The 15653-nt window shown below is 41.2% G+C and overlaps 1 protein-coding gene across 2 annotated transcripts in view; it reads left to right on the top strand.

Moving 5' to 3' along the window:
* The window catches only part of IARS1 (isoleucyl-tRNA synthetase 1), a 1809950-nt gene that overhangs the window by 228106 nt on the left and 1566191 nt on the right, over positions 1 to 15653 (top strand). For both annotated transcript variants that reach the window (XM_044077404.1, XM_044077403.1), the window contains one exon: positions 2693 to 2840. In XM_044077404.1, coding sequence (XP_043933339.1) covers positions 2693 to 2840 — 148 coding nt within the window. The remainder of the gene's footprint in view (positions 1 to 2692; positions 2841 to 15653) is intronic.

Raw genomic sequence — 15653 nt, 5'->3', positions numbered from 1 at the left:
CACCTGGCAGGGAAGTGCATTCTGGGCAAATGGAACCCAAGTCAAATGCACCTGCATATCAATCAAAAAGAAATGTTAGCTGTACAGAATGCTCTGACAGCCTTCAAGGACCACATTTTTCCAGGACAACTAATGGTAAAGATGGACAACACCACTGTTATGTGGTACATAAACAAGCAGGTGGGTACACATTCTTACCCCCTCTGCAGACTAGCCATGGCATTGTGGAACACAGCCTTGAGCTACCAAGTGCACCTACAAGCTCAATTCCTGCCAGGAAAATTAAATACACTGGCAGACGGACTAAGCAAAAACCTCATGGATCCACACGAGTGGAAACTGGAGCCAAGGATTTTCGACATGTTGACATGCAAATGGGGGAGCCCAGATATAGACCTATTTGCGTCTCTCCAGAACTACCAGTTGGACAAATTTTGCACAAGGACTCCCCACAAACAAGCCTGGAAAGTGGATGCTGTGTCCTTCAGCTGAAAAAACCTATCAGTCTATGCCTTCCCCCCTCTGCCTCTGCTCTCCAAAGTACTACTAAAAATCAAACCGGTCAAACCAAGGATGATTTTGATTGCTCCAGACTGGCCACGCCAACACTGGTACCCCCTCCTGCGCAGTGTGTCACGGTTATCCCCATGGCACCTGCCTCAGACTCCTTTCCTGTTGTCCCAGCAGGAGAACCAGATTCTGCACCCTCGGCTTCTAACACTGAACCTAGCAGCCTGGCTAATTACCTAATCTCTCCTTTACCATCCCTCAGTAAACCTGTGATGGATATCATTTTAGAGGCAAGGAGGCCTAGTACTAGAAAATTTTATGCTGAAAAATGGAATAGATTCTGTGCCTGGAACCACTGTCAAGGGATGAGCACAGTAGCGCCCAATTTACCTCAGATTTTACAATACTTAACTGAGATGCTTCACAAGGGCCTGTCTTTTTTTCCTCCATTAAAATCCACGCCTCAGCCATTTCAGCTCATAACACAGAACACTCCCCTCTTCTCACATTCACTGCTCAAGCAGTTCCTCAGAGGGGCCAACAATTTGAGACCACCCAGGAGAGCTCCAACCCCTGCCTGAGACCTTAACTTTGTTTTGGAGAAACTCACTCTACCTCCTTTCAAGCCAGCTGCTACTGCAGACTTGAAATTTCTTTCTTGGAAAGCAGCTTTCCTTTTAGCAATCACTTCAGCTAGAAGGGTATCTGAATTACAGGCCCTTATGGCAGTGGAGCCTTTCATCATCTTTCATGCGGACAGAGTGTCCCTCAGAACCAATCCATCCATGCCCAAGGTGGTATCCAGTGTGGCTCTTAATCAGTCCATTCATTTGCCAACCTTCTTTCCCAATCCACAGAACAAAGGGGAATGGATATTGCATTCCTTAGATGTGCACAGACAAGTTAGATTCTACTTGGACAGGACTAAACCTCAAAGGAAATCTGAACAACTGCTGGTGGCATTTGTTGCAGGGGCATAGGGGAAGGCTATTTCAAAGCAAACCATTTCTAAATGGATAGGCCTAGGCCATTGTATTCATTTCTGCTATAAGCACCATGGAAAACCTATTTCCCAGGAGATCAGACCTCACTCCACCAGGGCTGCATCTACCTCTACAGCCTTTCTCAGAGGTGTCCCTACCAGGGACATCCTAGAAGCTGTTACCTGGAGTTCTGTACGTACTTTCACCAAGCATTATCATTTGCCAATTTTCTCTAAATCCAGAGGTGGCTTTGCCACTGTAGTCTTGCAGGGCCTTATAGCTGGTCCTAATGCTATTTAAATTCCTCCTCCCAACCATAGCTTTGGGAATCTACCTAAATGTAATGACTGCAACAGTGAAACACAAAAAACCTAGTACAGTTGTGTACACTTACCATAAATGTAGATGTTCGAGTATATTCAGTGTTGCAGTCCGGGTTACCCTCCCTCCAGCCCCCTAACTTCTTTTGGTTGTACCTCTACTTTCCTTTACTATGCTTAAAAGCTTTTTGGTGTGTTTGCTTTATTGTTGGAGGTATATCATTGTACTTTCATATTTAATTGCGTCCCATTAGGGGAGCACCTGACATCTGGGGCAAGAAAAACTGATGTAATGGCGTCGGTTGCATGTTTTATACCCCTGACGACCTGATGTCATCGAAGGGACAGCAACCGACACAGGACCCAAGACTTTATTAATCAGGCCGACTGAGGGCTACCTGCAAGCAGATGACCCAAATGTAATGACTGCAACAGTAAATACACTCTAACATCTACATTTATGGTAAGTGTACACAACTGTACTTTCTGAATGATGTGCCACCAGTCTTCAAGATTCTTCCTTTGTACAAATGTGTACAATCTATGTATATAAATCACTATTGCATGCACACATGCATGTATACACACACTGTTTAGAGCAGATAATCAAGGTTGAGAGGTGAGAAGAAACCAGACTACTCTGACAAAATGCATACAGGCATGCTGCAAACATGTAGACGCCACACAGTCATCAGAGATCAGAATTGAACTGCCATCCCTAGCTGTGAGGCAGAGAATGTTAGCCACTAAGCCACTGTGCTTTTACCTTCTGTGTATTTTTAAAACAATGCTGAGTATTAAAATTTCAAAATTGATGCTGAATGTGCGTTGTGAAATAATGAATGAACATTAACAATGGATTTTTTCCCCCAACTAAAGGATGTTCAAGACCCATCTGTCATAGTGACTTTTCCATTGGAAGAGGATAGCAGTGTTGCTTTGGTTGCTTGGACAACCACTCCATGGACTTTACCCAGTAATCTTTCAGTTTGTGTGAACCCAGACATGCAGTATGTTAAACTACAAGGTAAGTTCTGTGTACTGGCAGCATTGGGAGGTACTCTGTCACTGTGCAAGACGGTGAAAATCACTTAAGCTTATATAGTCACCCTTGTAAATAACTGTGAACTGCTCTTTATTTGTTTATATACTAAATTAAAATGAATAAAATCAACTGCTATTAATTTACATGATTGGCATTTTTCAGTTGTATTGAGTGCTCCTTGATGCACAAGAACGTTATAATGTCAGAAGAGTTATAGGCATTTGATTTTGTCGCAGTTTTGCTACTAACACTCATGCAGCTGCTTCGTCCTAACATTATACCAATTTTTTACTCTTACCAACAGCTTCAAACCTTTCTTATAACTTGCAGTGTGCCACTGTCCATTTCCCTACCAAACTCTCCATAAAGTAGCATTTTGCCAAATTTAACTTGCGCCATTTCCCTTTCAGCAGTCATCAGTGCCATCTCTGCTCCTCCCTGAGCCCTTTTTGTGCAGCCCTCACACTTGACCCCCATTGAGTGCATCAACAACATCCCTTTTTCTACTCTTATATGCTAAGTTCCTCTGTACCCCAGCCTTTTCATTCCCTTAACAGTTTTAGTAGCTCTGCATTGCATGTTGTTTACTAGTCTATGCTCCCTTCATGTATTTGGCTCCTAGAAGTGTGCATAGTATCTCACATATTTAACTTCAACAATGGAAGGATGACTTTTGTATCTGTAAAACCCAAATCCCATGCTGCGTACTCCACGCAGGCCTTCATTGCTGCCTTGTCACATTATCTTATAGTATGGTTCAGGTTGAGGAAGAATGAGGTATAGGGGAGGGAGAAATCAGTTTTGGTAAAGGGAAAGATCAGACTGATTATTTGTAAAAAGGGGAAGGTCTGTAGAAAGATAAAAGTTGGGTGTCGGGATGAGAACAGTGTGTCTGTATGATGAAAAAAATGGGTTGGAGCAGAATCTGTCAGATCATTTTAACCTAGGGAAAAAAGTAATAGGCGGAGTGATTTTTGGGCAAAATGCCTTTTCCCATACATTGGCGAAATCTACAGATTGTATCATCCTCTTCCACTAATGTAAATATTGTAGATCACACAGGATTACTGACTGGATAATTTACCTTTGTATTTACACAGCATCAGTCAGAGCAAGATAAAGTACCAACACGGTAAAGTGAATGAAGACCCTGAAAAAAATGAGTGGCAGTCTAGCTCTGTTAACTAAGGTGTTGAGAGTTGCAGCTGGTACACAACTTCAGGTCTGCTCCTTAGTAATTGGAGTGAAGCTGCAAGCTTGGAGGTTGACTGTCTTGGTAAAAGCTGAGGAGTTGGAGTAAGACAGTATTAGGTTACTTAGTATTGCTTTTATGCCATAGAAGGTGTGAAGGTGTGATATGTATTCTACAAAGTACACTAGAGCTTTTTACTACTAATCTTTTGGCTGTTTGTAGATAACAAGGTGTCACACAGAAGAAGATCTTGCCAGTCAACTTGATTCATTTCCCTGATTGGGTTGCTTCAGAATTAGCCAGATGGGAAGCTTTGCAAATACGGTATGTCTGATCTTCACTGTGGCCTTTAACTGTACCATACATGAGGGGTTAATGAGAACATTTATGGGTATGGTAGTTTGGTCCAAATAAGACCAAAAGCTAACAGTCTGATTTGGAAGTAGAAGGTGGTTGTTAGAGAAGGTATGCCAGGAGAAAGTTGATTAGTAGTTCAGTACTACAGTATTCAGTGTTGTCCAGCCAGCCCATTTTTAATATATGTACCAGATACTACACTGGATTTGAAAGAGCAAGATTTGTGTACTTATGCAACTGTTGTTGAAGCAGTTATGGGTGAGAGAGAGCAGCTTCTAGGCAGCTGAAACTTAAATTGCAGGGCTGTTCAATTTAAAGGGTAGAACCCACATAAAACATTCAGTTTTGGTGTGCCAGTGTTAGGATGGATAAAGTAGCTTGGGGAATAATAACTGGTAAGCTGAGTTACCTTTTATTACAAAAGCTCGGGTAGTGAAGAACAACGAGACACTGGACTGTGTAGCTTGAGAAGTGGATTCCAGAGGTAACTAAGGTCATTTTTCCATTATACAGCATACCAATACAGATGCATTTAGAATGTACTGTGCACATTTCTGGTGGCCATACAGATGAAAGAAATTTGCTTGGTAAAATATATGCAGTGCGGGTTTGCTGTAGTGGTCAGTATTGGGAGGGTATGATTAAAAACGTATGGTAGAGAAGGTAAAAACTGGGGGCTGCATTGCTTGTGGACAACTGAGTGGCAAAACTGATGGACAGTATAGAGAAAAGAACATGAGTGGGCAAACTGCACTGAGGGGCAGTGAAAGTTAGTGGAGAAAATGCTGTTTTGTAGAGAGATGATGGTGTCTTAGGCAGTGGTACAGTGAGACTCATTTGAGGGGTTCAGAGTTGCTTGGGGAAAAAGCAGAAGATGAATGATGAGGCAAGCATTTGGAAGAGACAGCAGTTTGATATTGAACTACAATACTTGGTTTTATTTGGCTTCTTTTGAAAGCATATTTTTAAGGGTAATTTTTTAGCCCCACTGCCTTTTCAACCTTTGTACTACTATATGGTTACATCAGTAAAATGCGTCTTTTGTGGTTCTTCTCTAAAGTACTGGATTTTTGCACATTTTTTTTGTGCTAAATCCTAGCTTTTGGGTGGCTTAGAGGCACAGCAGGATGGATTCTTATTTAGGACCCAAGTTCATTTAGTGGCTCACTGTTTGAAGGCGGCGTGCAGGAAAGTGATGGGAGTGAGCACCAGGGCTGGTTCTGTGTGTCTGTGTGTGTGTCTTGTTCACAACACTGCAGTGCTGGGACCAACTTGACAAAGAGGTGTATGGTATACAGTGCATACATCCACATGGCTGTGTTCGAGGCATTTGCTTGAACATGAACACTCTGAGGAAGGTATAGTAGGTCATCACATCTGTGAGTTTGCATGTCAGCCACTGGAAGGGGTTAGCAGAAGAACCCGGAAGGCTGCCTGGGAGACAATCCTCCACTATCAGTGGTCACCCTATGCGGGAATGAATGAATTGGCCAGTGGATCATTGGAGGGCACATAGTTGTCTGGCATTAGGGATAAAAAAAAAAAATACAGAAATAAAAATCCTAGCTTACTTCCCAGTTTATCCACAGTGCAAGATATCACAGGTTAGTCTAACTACAGTTTTTATATCAACAGCACATAAGGTGATTCTACACTCCTAAACTCAGTAGCAACCTAGCTTTGCTTCTTATCAGACAGTCTGTTAGCATTACACTTCTCTATTCTGAGCCACTTCTTTGTACTCTGTAGTTTTCCTTTGAAGTGCAGTGCCAAAGGCCATGCTGAATTTTAGATGTACCACAGTCGCAGGGTCCCCCTTGTCCATATGTGTGATAACCATAATAAAACCGAGTCAGGCTGAACTGGTAAGACCTTAGTCTGTGACACCACACTGTCACAGCATTAATAAACTCCATCCTGTCTTGTTTGAGAACTTTTGACCATAATCGTCACAACAAAGGTAATACAGGCAGGCCATCGGTTTACCTTTTTCTCCCCACGATATTTTGGGAACCACTGCCATCAACCTTTAGTCTTGTTTCTTTGTTGTGGCTAGTAAGGAGAGACTGTAAAGATATGCCAGTATTTCTGAGTACTAAAGTCTTTAAAGCATTGGGAGGCAACTCATCTTATAAGTCTCAAGTGTATTTCACTTATTCAGTAGTGATTATTCCCTCTGCTTTCCCTGTCTGTCTGCTGTACACTTCTGTGCTGTCACTCTACCTTATTGCTGCCACTTAAATACAGAAGTGAAGTATTCCTTGGGAAATGCATACCCTCCAGCATTTTCAGACTTCTCTCCCCATGTCTTATTTCATTAAAGAAGTCTCATGTCAATTCCTCTTGTGTTTTCCAATGTGAAAAATATTTAGTTGTGTAGATCCTTCATAGGTTCATAGATTGGTGCTAAGCTAACTGCCCCTTGTGAGCCATTTTAAGCCTAGCCAATTATCCCTTGTGAGACTCAAACCCTGCATCTTGTGTTTGTAAGGCAAACACCTTAACCATTAGGCCACCTTCCCACCAGCCAGCCTTTTCTGCAGGATAGCTTGGCCTGCCAGATGGTTCTGTCCATTTTCCTGTGGCGTCCTCCTAAGCCTTTTTTCATCCCAATACTGTCTTGCATAATTCATGTTGCTACTACTCTCCCTAGCTGATTGTGTTCTGTTTCTTTGTTGTTAACTTCTTTTGCCAGTACAACACTTCCTTACTTAAATGTAGTGTATCATATATTTTCTACCACTCTGCTAATATGTTTATTTAGCACTGTGCTGCCCTTCAGATTGAAGTCCATCCTTTTCAGTCTTTGCAAGTTGAGGTTCACATCAAAGGTCTTAAAATAGCTTCTTTTATCAAGTGAGTTTGCTTTGCAGCCTAGCTCCATGGCACAGAGGGCTGGAGACCTGACTGTGACCCGGATTATTGGGTTAAATATGCAGTCCCGCTGTTGGAGGAGCTGGTTAGCGAAGTAAAGGAGTGAAAAGGCCTGACTCGCTTTCCCTGCCCTGGTGACATGGAGTATTGGGTTGAGGGTGCTCTAAAAGCACACAGGGAGGTGTGATTTCCATGGTGGGAGACTTAAGCATCAGATGTAGTTTCCCCACTTAGGAATAGGACCCCTTTCAGTGTCCCTTGTGGAAGTGGGGGAGGGTGGCCAGTTTGGCTATCTCCTTCCCTGTAAAAGTAAAAACCATAAACCACCCCTGATCACTGTCTAAATGATATGCCGATTTATATACGATACCATAAGATAAGGGATGGAATCACAAAAATGTAATTCCAAAGACAAATAGTAATGCATTTCCTACATAAAACAAACAGTGTCCCACAAATTCCAGTTATGCAGGTATCCTGTCATAGTTTGAATTATATTTTCCTTTTAATTTTGATGGGATGCAACTTTAATTGTGTAGTGAAGGTTATGGCACTTCATAGGTGGAAATGTCATTTTTCTAGGGTTTGAATATGTACTTTTGTGTACAGTGTGTGAAGTTATTTTTTTTTCTTCTATTGTAAATGAGAGCCGAGTTACTGCTGTTGCTTACGTTGTTGAGTAGTTGACATGCGTAGAATGTTTGATTGTTTTTATTTGACCCAACTGCTACTGAAGTCCACAAATAATTTAAAAGGGGAAAACTAGGGAGTTTCTAAGTTTTTTTTATCCCCTCCCTTTCCAATCTCCCAGATCCTCTTTCATGCCTAAAAAACCTATAGAGATGGCATGAAGGGGAACAACAACAAACAGAAACGTTTCTGGTAATAGTTCAGTATACAACTTCAGGACGCTATGCTAGCATGCCTCTTCTCTTCTCTCCTGACTCTGTCTTTAAAATTCTGTCCCAGCAGTTGGCTGTGTGCATTCCCCTTGGTAGTAGATTGCGACAGACTCCTGGGGTTAAAGGTAGTTCAGCTGGGATGCAATTAGCACTAGATACAAAAACCTCCTTTTAGTGGGGTTCCCACCACCCTCCGAAGCAAACAGAATTTTTTCAAGTTCTTCAGCTTTGCTTACCCTGGGAGTCCCAGAACCAGTGTCATTTTTTTCAGTGGTCAAAAGTTTCTGCTTCTGGTACCACCTTCCCGTTTCACTTTGGGTAGGTTCCAGTATTCAAGGTATTGACCCTTCAGAGCATGTTGCATCTTATTCCCCAGGAAGTCTTCATGGTAACGTGACCTAAAAGAGCTCAACTTCTGTGTCTGAGTCAGTTGATGAGTTGTGAGAATTATCTTTCAGCTTATCTGCTGCTTTGTCCATTTACAAGTGTTTTGCTACATCATTGCTTTTAGTAGATTAAATGACATTGTTTATTTTTTTTAACTCTTCTGACTAGTTGGGGTTCCATATAAACACTTGGAAATCCTTCTTGATAGCTTTTTTATAGGATGTTCTAGATGTTCCACAGCAAATGTTTTTTGATGTAGGAGAAGGTGGCATTTTATCTCAAAACCGTAGTGTTTGACTTCACTCAGAGATTTTCTCAGGATTTTGTGGTCCATGGCACCCATGATTCTCAGGATTTCTCTCACCAGATTGTACATGAGAAAGAATCTGTGATGTCTAAAAAACACATGGACACACCTGCTTCCTTCAGATTTTCAGATGCCTATCTCAGGCTTTATTTAAATGGAGCTGCACCAGTGAAGACTACAGGTGTGTGTGTGTGTGTGTGTGTGTGTGTGTGTGTGTGTGTGTGTGTGTGTTTTGCAAGGCCTGTAGGTTTCTTCACACAGACCAAAGCACGTAATTGTCAAACAATTACATCACTGTGGTGTTGCACATCAGCATGCTTGGAGATGCAAGGCATTACCCTTTAGACAGACTGACTATGATTGCTTGGGAGTTGGCTCTTCAGCATTCCTTAATCATGCAGGCATATTACTTTCAGTCAGCGCAAAACATAGCGCCAGACAAACTGAGCAGAACCAAAGTGGTTACCCCCTTCTGGCCCAGGCAATATTGGTTTTCCCTTTTTATGCAGTTGGCCAAAGGCAATTACCACTAGCCGTCTCACTCTGTGAATCTAGTCGCACAAGACTGGGAGTTTTATACACTCCAGTCTTAAGAGATGCTAAATTATCTGCCTGAATTTCATCAGTTTATTTATTGTATTTGCTGATCGGGAAAGTGCACCTGGGCACAATGTCCCCTTTTCAGTAGAAGCCCAACAAGAAAAACTCCACACAACACCTCAAACGTTATTACATAGTGTCGACAAAAAACGGCATTTTACAAGTGTATTCATAGTCTAACGAATAAAGACATTCTGTAAAAGTTTATATTAAAATGTCAGTATTTTGAAAAGTCTGCATAGGAATGGCGTCATTGCAGGTAGCACAAGGAAGGAAAGTGATGAGCATAATTCATTATACAGACCAGTTTCAGTGGACCAATAGCATTGTGTATATACAGACATAAATTTCTGTGGGCCAGTAGAATTGTGTACTTCAGTAAGCAGTTTCCTAATAGACATAGAATACGTATAATGTTGCATAAAAGCAGCACCGTTTTATTTTGGCTAGTCAGCAGCTGGTGTAGTAGACTGAAGATTGATTGAAGAAGGGTTAGAGGGGATTGAAGATGTGAAGGAGATGGAGGGGAAATGGTGAGAGCTTAGAGAAGAGTTGTGAGAATGAAATGAGAGGGTAGTAGTTGAAGGGTAGGAAGACTTATGGAATTATGGTTTAGTCTAGGGGTATTTATCCAGGGTTTATGCAGAGGCATCATGCTACCTTTTTGAGGATGTGTAGCAGGTACTAAAAGAGGCAAGAAATACTTCTAGAAAACTTTTCTTGTTGGTGCCTACCAAGTCACTAGTGCCTTTTCTCTGGGATTGTACCACTGGTGCTTTAAATATTTGAGAGAGTTGCTAGCCACTGTCCTTTGTACTACTTTGCTAAGGTACACTTTTCTGCCCACTGAAGCATATGTGGCCATAGATCCTTTCTTATATTTTTTCATAAAAGTTTCTTAGTGGAGTTTTTCACCTGTTATCACCTAACAAACAGGTTACTCCTCCCTGGGATCTTAACTTTCTGCTGCAAAAAGGTTAACCACTTTTATCTTAACCTGCACATCGGGCATGTTTAAGGTTCATTGCATGGAAAACTGTTCTCTCTGTCTGAGTTGCACAATCTCTTGGTGGGTAAACCCTATATGGTCTGCTTTTGGGATAGGGTGTCAGTAAGACCAAATCCTTCGTTCATGCCCAGGGTTGTCTGAGTTTCTTTGAATCAAGCCATCGTCTCCCAGTGTTCTGTCCCAGCTCTCAGAACCGTGGAGAAAGGCTTTCACTTACGCTAGACATGCATAAGCTACTCCTGTCCTTCAGAAAAGCCAATCGGCTGTTTTGTTTTGTTGTGGTGGGACTAAACGTAGACCTCTCATGTCAGACTTTTTCCAGTTGGTTGTCCCTGGCTATTGCCTTTTTAGTATACCCAATATGATAAACCAGTTACAGGCAGTATTGAGGCACACTCTCTGGGAGCCTTGTCTTTGGCATATTGGAAAGGTGTGGACTCAGACTTTCTAGAGATTGCTACATAGTCCTTTGTAAATGTCTGTGCAAGGCATTTCATACTGCATTCCTTTTCATCATCCAGGACTGGCTTTGCTGTGCCCATTCCCCAGGGGATTGTAGATTCATATCCTTCGTTGCTCCCAGGTTGGATAGGCTTTGAGGATCTACCCATATAGCCTAAAAGCTATTGTAGCAGGGGGAATGATGAACATAGTACAGTTGTGTAAGTTGCACTTGCCCATAGCAGTAGATGTTCAAATACCTCACTGCTGTAGTAGCCGCGCACCCACCCTCCCTCGGTAGTGTACAGAGTTATTTCTTGTTTATGTAGTTCAGGATTAGTATGCCGACAGACTACTACTAGGCAAGAAAGTCCTGAAGGTTCTCCACTCTGACTTTTCCTTTTCTGATTCTACCCACACTTTCATTTTGACTGCTGATTTTTCCTTCTTGGGGTTGACCAATCAGCAGTCAAAATGAAAGTGTGGGTAGAATCGGAGCTTTTGGAAGCTGGACAGTTGTGCTCGGGCAAGACCGCCTATACGGTACTGCAGCAGTGAAGAATTTGAATGTCTACTGTTATGGGTAAGTGCAGCTTACACAACTGTACTTGGTGCCAGTAGTGCATTGGTTGTATAATTTGCGCTCTTTGTCCTAAACTGCTTCAAAATGTGTCTGTATGTGCACGTGTGCCTGTGAGCGCGCGTCTGCCTGTGTTTGTGTGCGTGCGCGTCTGCCTGTGTCATGTGCGTGCGCTTGCCTGTGTCGTGTGTGTGCCTGCCTGTGTCGTGTGCGTGCGCACCTGCCTGTGTTTGTGTCGTGCGCGCCTGCCTGTGTTTGTGTCGTGTGTGCACGCGCCTGCCTGTGTTTGTGTCGTGTGTGCACGCGCCTGCCTGTGTTTGTGTCGTGTGTGCATGCGCCTGCCTGCCGGTGGGAAGGTGTGCGTGCACATCCTGGTCTACGACAAATTTAGGTCAGGAAGGCAGGTACATACTTTCAGAAATCGGTAGTCCATGCAAAGGCACAAGTCCTGTTTAAATAAGGATGTATTGCCAAAATAGGTACAGTTGAGAGGTCTTGATGTAATAAGTCTGTTGCACTGCACTTGTTTTTAGACCTTTCCTGTTTTCCATTGATCAAGTTTTCTAATTTCCATTTGATAACGTTAATTTTAAAAATCGGAGTTTTTCTTTGCATTTTATATAAATGAATAGGTTGACTGGAAGAGCTTAATGGTGTAAGTTATGAAGGTAGTTCAAACAGCTGTAGTTGTCATGTGCATTAGCTGACTATATATTTTATCAATCAAAAGTGGGGTCAAGAAAGCACATTCTGTAATTTTGAAAAAAAAGAAAGCACATTCTGTAAAATGATCTGTGTTTAATATGAATGAATGTAACTCTCATTGTTATGCCAGCTGCTGTCACTTCAGCTAATTGTAGTTGCACGTTATCTTGTACATGTGTAATATTGGTTACTGTGCTTTGGAGAGAGGTGTAAAATATATACAAGTATAGTAACTTTTTTTTTTTTTTTTTGCTGTTACTTCTGTTTTAAGGCTAATGACTTTCATCATAAAATAATTCAGCAATGTTAGGATAAAACAAGCAGCCTGCAAACTTCTTGTCCTGGCTTACTGGAAATGAATGAAAATTATATTTAAATGCCTTGATGCTAAAATGATGCTGCAAACCAGCTCATTTTTGGGTAGTAAACCTGTTTTGTATTTGTTTTCATTACTTTTTTGAAACCCCTCCAGTTCTTTGAGTTATACCATTTTAATTCTGATAAAGTGAAGGCATAAGACAACCAGTAACTCTGGCTAGTTCAATACCTGGTGAAAATGTGAGAAGGGATATCCGCTTGATGTGATCGTTTGTGGTGAAGTGTAAGCAGTACTTTTTGAAAGTTAGCATTGTTAAGTTTGTTGCACATTATTGAAATTATGTGATTGAGATTTATTTATTTCAGATTTTTTTGGCTGACAAGTTGCCTTTGCTTCATGCTCATTCTTGAATATAGGGATGTGAGATTAGTGGTCAGGAATCCCTGGCAGGTTGGCACTGCTGTAAGTGATAACTGTTGTCATTGTTTCCTATTCAGTACAAACCACCAAATGACTAAAGCCATCTTATTCCAATTCCCAGTGAAATAATTCAGTCTTGAAGACCTCTGGTGCTTTCTTGTCTTTCAGTGGTAAAGACCTCTGGTACTTATCTTTCAATGATTGACATGTACCCATCCGTTTGCTTTGCATTACAACACAGCAGTTAACCATGCTGGTTACACACCTGAGACACAAGTACTGATTAACCATGTGGTGTGGCCTGCAGCATAGTTATGAACTGATCTGACCAGTCCTTGTTTATGGGGAAGGGTTGCAGTTTTATTTATTTTTTTGTATTTGTTAACCAGGAGGGATCCACATGACCCTTTTTTGGTCCCTGACTAACTGTGGTCTAGAGGATATTCCTTGTTAGCTGCTTAGAACCCTAATCCTCTGTGTGCTAACTTGGAAGAGGGGGCCACAATTACTGGAAGAAAAACACTAATGGTGGTGAGGATTGGAAGAATTTACTGTAGCATATGTTAACATTTCTTCTAAAACTGCAGTTATGGAGGGAAATTAAGTAGTACTTTTTTCTGCAAGGTATTTTATGTATAGAGAACCCAAAAGTTACAACAGCAGCTAGGATTAGTGGCTCCGTTAGTCAGACCAAACAAAAAAAAAACCTCCTATTGTTAAAATAAATATTAGTGAGCCAACACACGACCAGGTTAAAATGTTAAACTTTTATTCAGTAAGCACTTTCACAACACAAAGTTGCTTCTTAAGACCATTAAAAATCACATAAAAACATGACCTTGTATATCCAAAACAAATGAGCCAAACCTCCAATAAACTGCAAGGAACAATTAAAAATCTATTTAAATTTCACTGTGCATAATTTATAAACTTGGTTTCCTAATCTACAACTCACAAAAGATTGTATAAAATTTTGTCCTATTAAAATACAGACAAAAGCTCTGACATCCAACCAGTAGGCAGCATTATCAATGATGTGATTGGTTAAATTGTATAAAATGTGTCCTATTAAAATAAATAAAATTAAGATGTAACATCTTATCAATGGACAATACTGTCAAAAATATGATAGATTAAGTTTACCATAGATGACAGTATTACACACACAATAACACAATAATTGGCTGATAATTAGTGTACCCTTAAAAGCATGTAATGCGCTTACCAAAAAAATCCCATCTACGTCCACACAATAACTAAAAGCAATTTCATATCAATTATGACCCTTTTAACGCATATATTCATAAACATTTTAAAAATAGTTCTCATAGTTTAATGTCTGCCTTGCGTGTAAATATGATTTATGGTGGCACAAACAACAAATCCTTTATGCAGCTTTAAGCATAATTTAGGCGTGAATAAATCACTTTTAATAATCCATTTTTCTGGACTTTCTTTCTCATAGCTGTCTTATTGTAAAATATTAAATCACGTTCATTTCAGAAACTTTTAAAGAATACTCAAAAGCACCTGGTAAAAAATTACCTAACAATGCGACTTATTATAATTTTGATAGCGAATAGGGACAGAGTTTCAGACAAGCACCAGTGAAAGATGTCTTCTGTGATTCACTGAAATAATCTCTTGTCATCTACTGTTGGACAGCACAGGTCACTCCACTCCCCATAGACTCCAAAGCGCACATAACCAAGGCAGATATTCATCCTACAGTCAAGCAGATATTCATCCTACAGTCAATATGTGACTATACTAACCTAGCCAAATGTGGGTTCATTGCTTAAAATGTAAATGTGAATAAATCGCTTTAAAAAGTTTAATTCTCAACATGTGTTCCTAATGGCTGTCTTATTCTAAATGCTATAGTGCCTTCTTTCCGAAAGCATTTAAAGACAACTTTTAGAATGTAGCTTTTTCACATCTCCTAATGCAAATCGCATCAAATAAAAACAGATTTTCTGACAAACAGCAGTAAGAGGCCTATTCAATGTTTCGCTAACATGATGGGCTTTTTGTCTATTTTTAATTAACATAAGTCACTCTACTTCTTGAGAACTTCATAATATACGTAAGTGAACCAGCAGCACATCTTCAAAACTAAAGATAAACTTCTAAGATGCATAAAAACTGGGTAGTTGATCAGGTTAATATTTAAATAAACAACACCGGTGCTAATCTTACGGTAGCTGTACTAACTGGATTCATAGTACAAGTGACTGATAAAGATAATGGTGCAAGTCTCACTGCGAAATGGCAGCAAAAACATGAGCTAACATCCAATGAAGTACCTTTTCAGTGTCCGGGGGGGGGTCCGGGCCAGAGTTTTCAGACTGGTCCCTACCTTTGAGGGCTTCTGCTTTAGACAGCTCAGGGCCAGTATCATCTGGGGATGTCTGTGTCTGTTGGGGTCCCCCCTTCCATCCCGTTCAGCTGCGGCTGGTGGGGGGGGGCTTCTTCAGTCTTTTACCTTTCCAGGTGATAGAGAGGATGGTCTCTGGATGGGCAGCTGCCTCTACCTCGGCTCTGACTCCCCCCAGCCTCGTTTGACATTGGGTGGTGATACCTCATCATCCTACCAGGGTCAGCCTTCCTGTGAGCGCCTTCAGATGGGCATTACCCCCCATTGAGTGCCTTTCCTCTTCAGAGTCCTCCCCGAAGCCAGCTTTGGAGGAACCTCCCCGGAG

This window comes from Protopterus annectens, chromosome 7.part0 (assembly GCF_019279795.1).
Source record: "Protopterus annectens isolate FY-2018-M chromosome 7.part0, PAN1.0, whole genome shotgun sequence".
NCBI classification, from domain to species: domain Eukaryota; kingdom Metazoa; phylum Chordata; order Ceratodontiformes; family Protopteridae; genus Protopterus; species Protopterus annectens.
The sequence above is the reverse complement of the archived record's forward strand: the minus strand, read 5'-3'. Positions and strand labels throughout refer to the sequence as shown.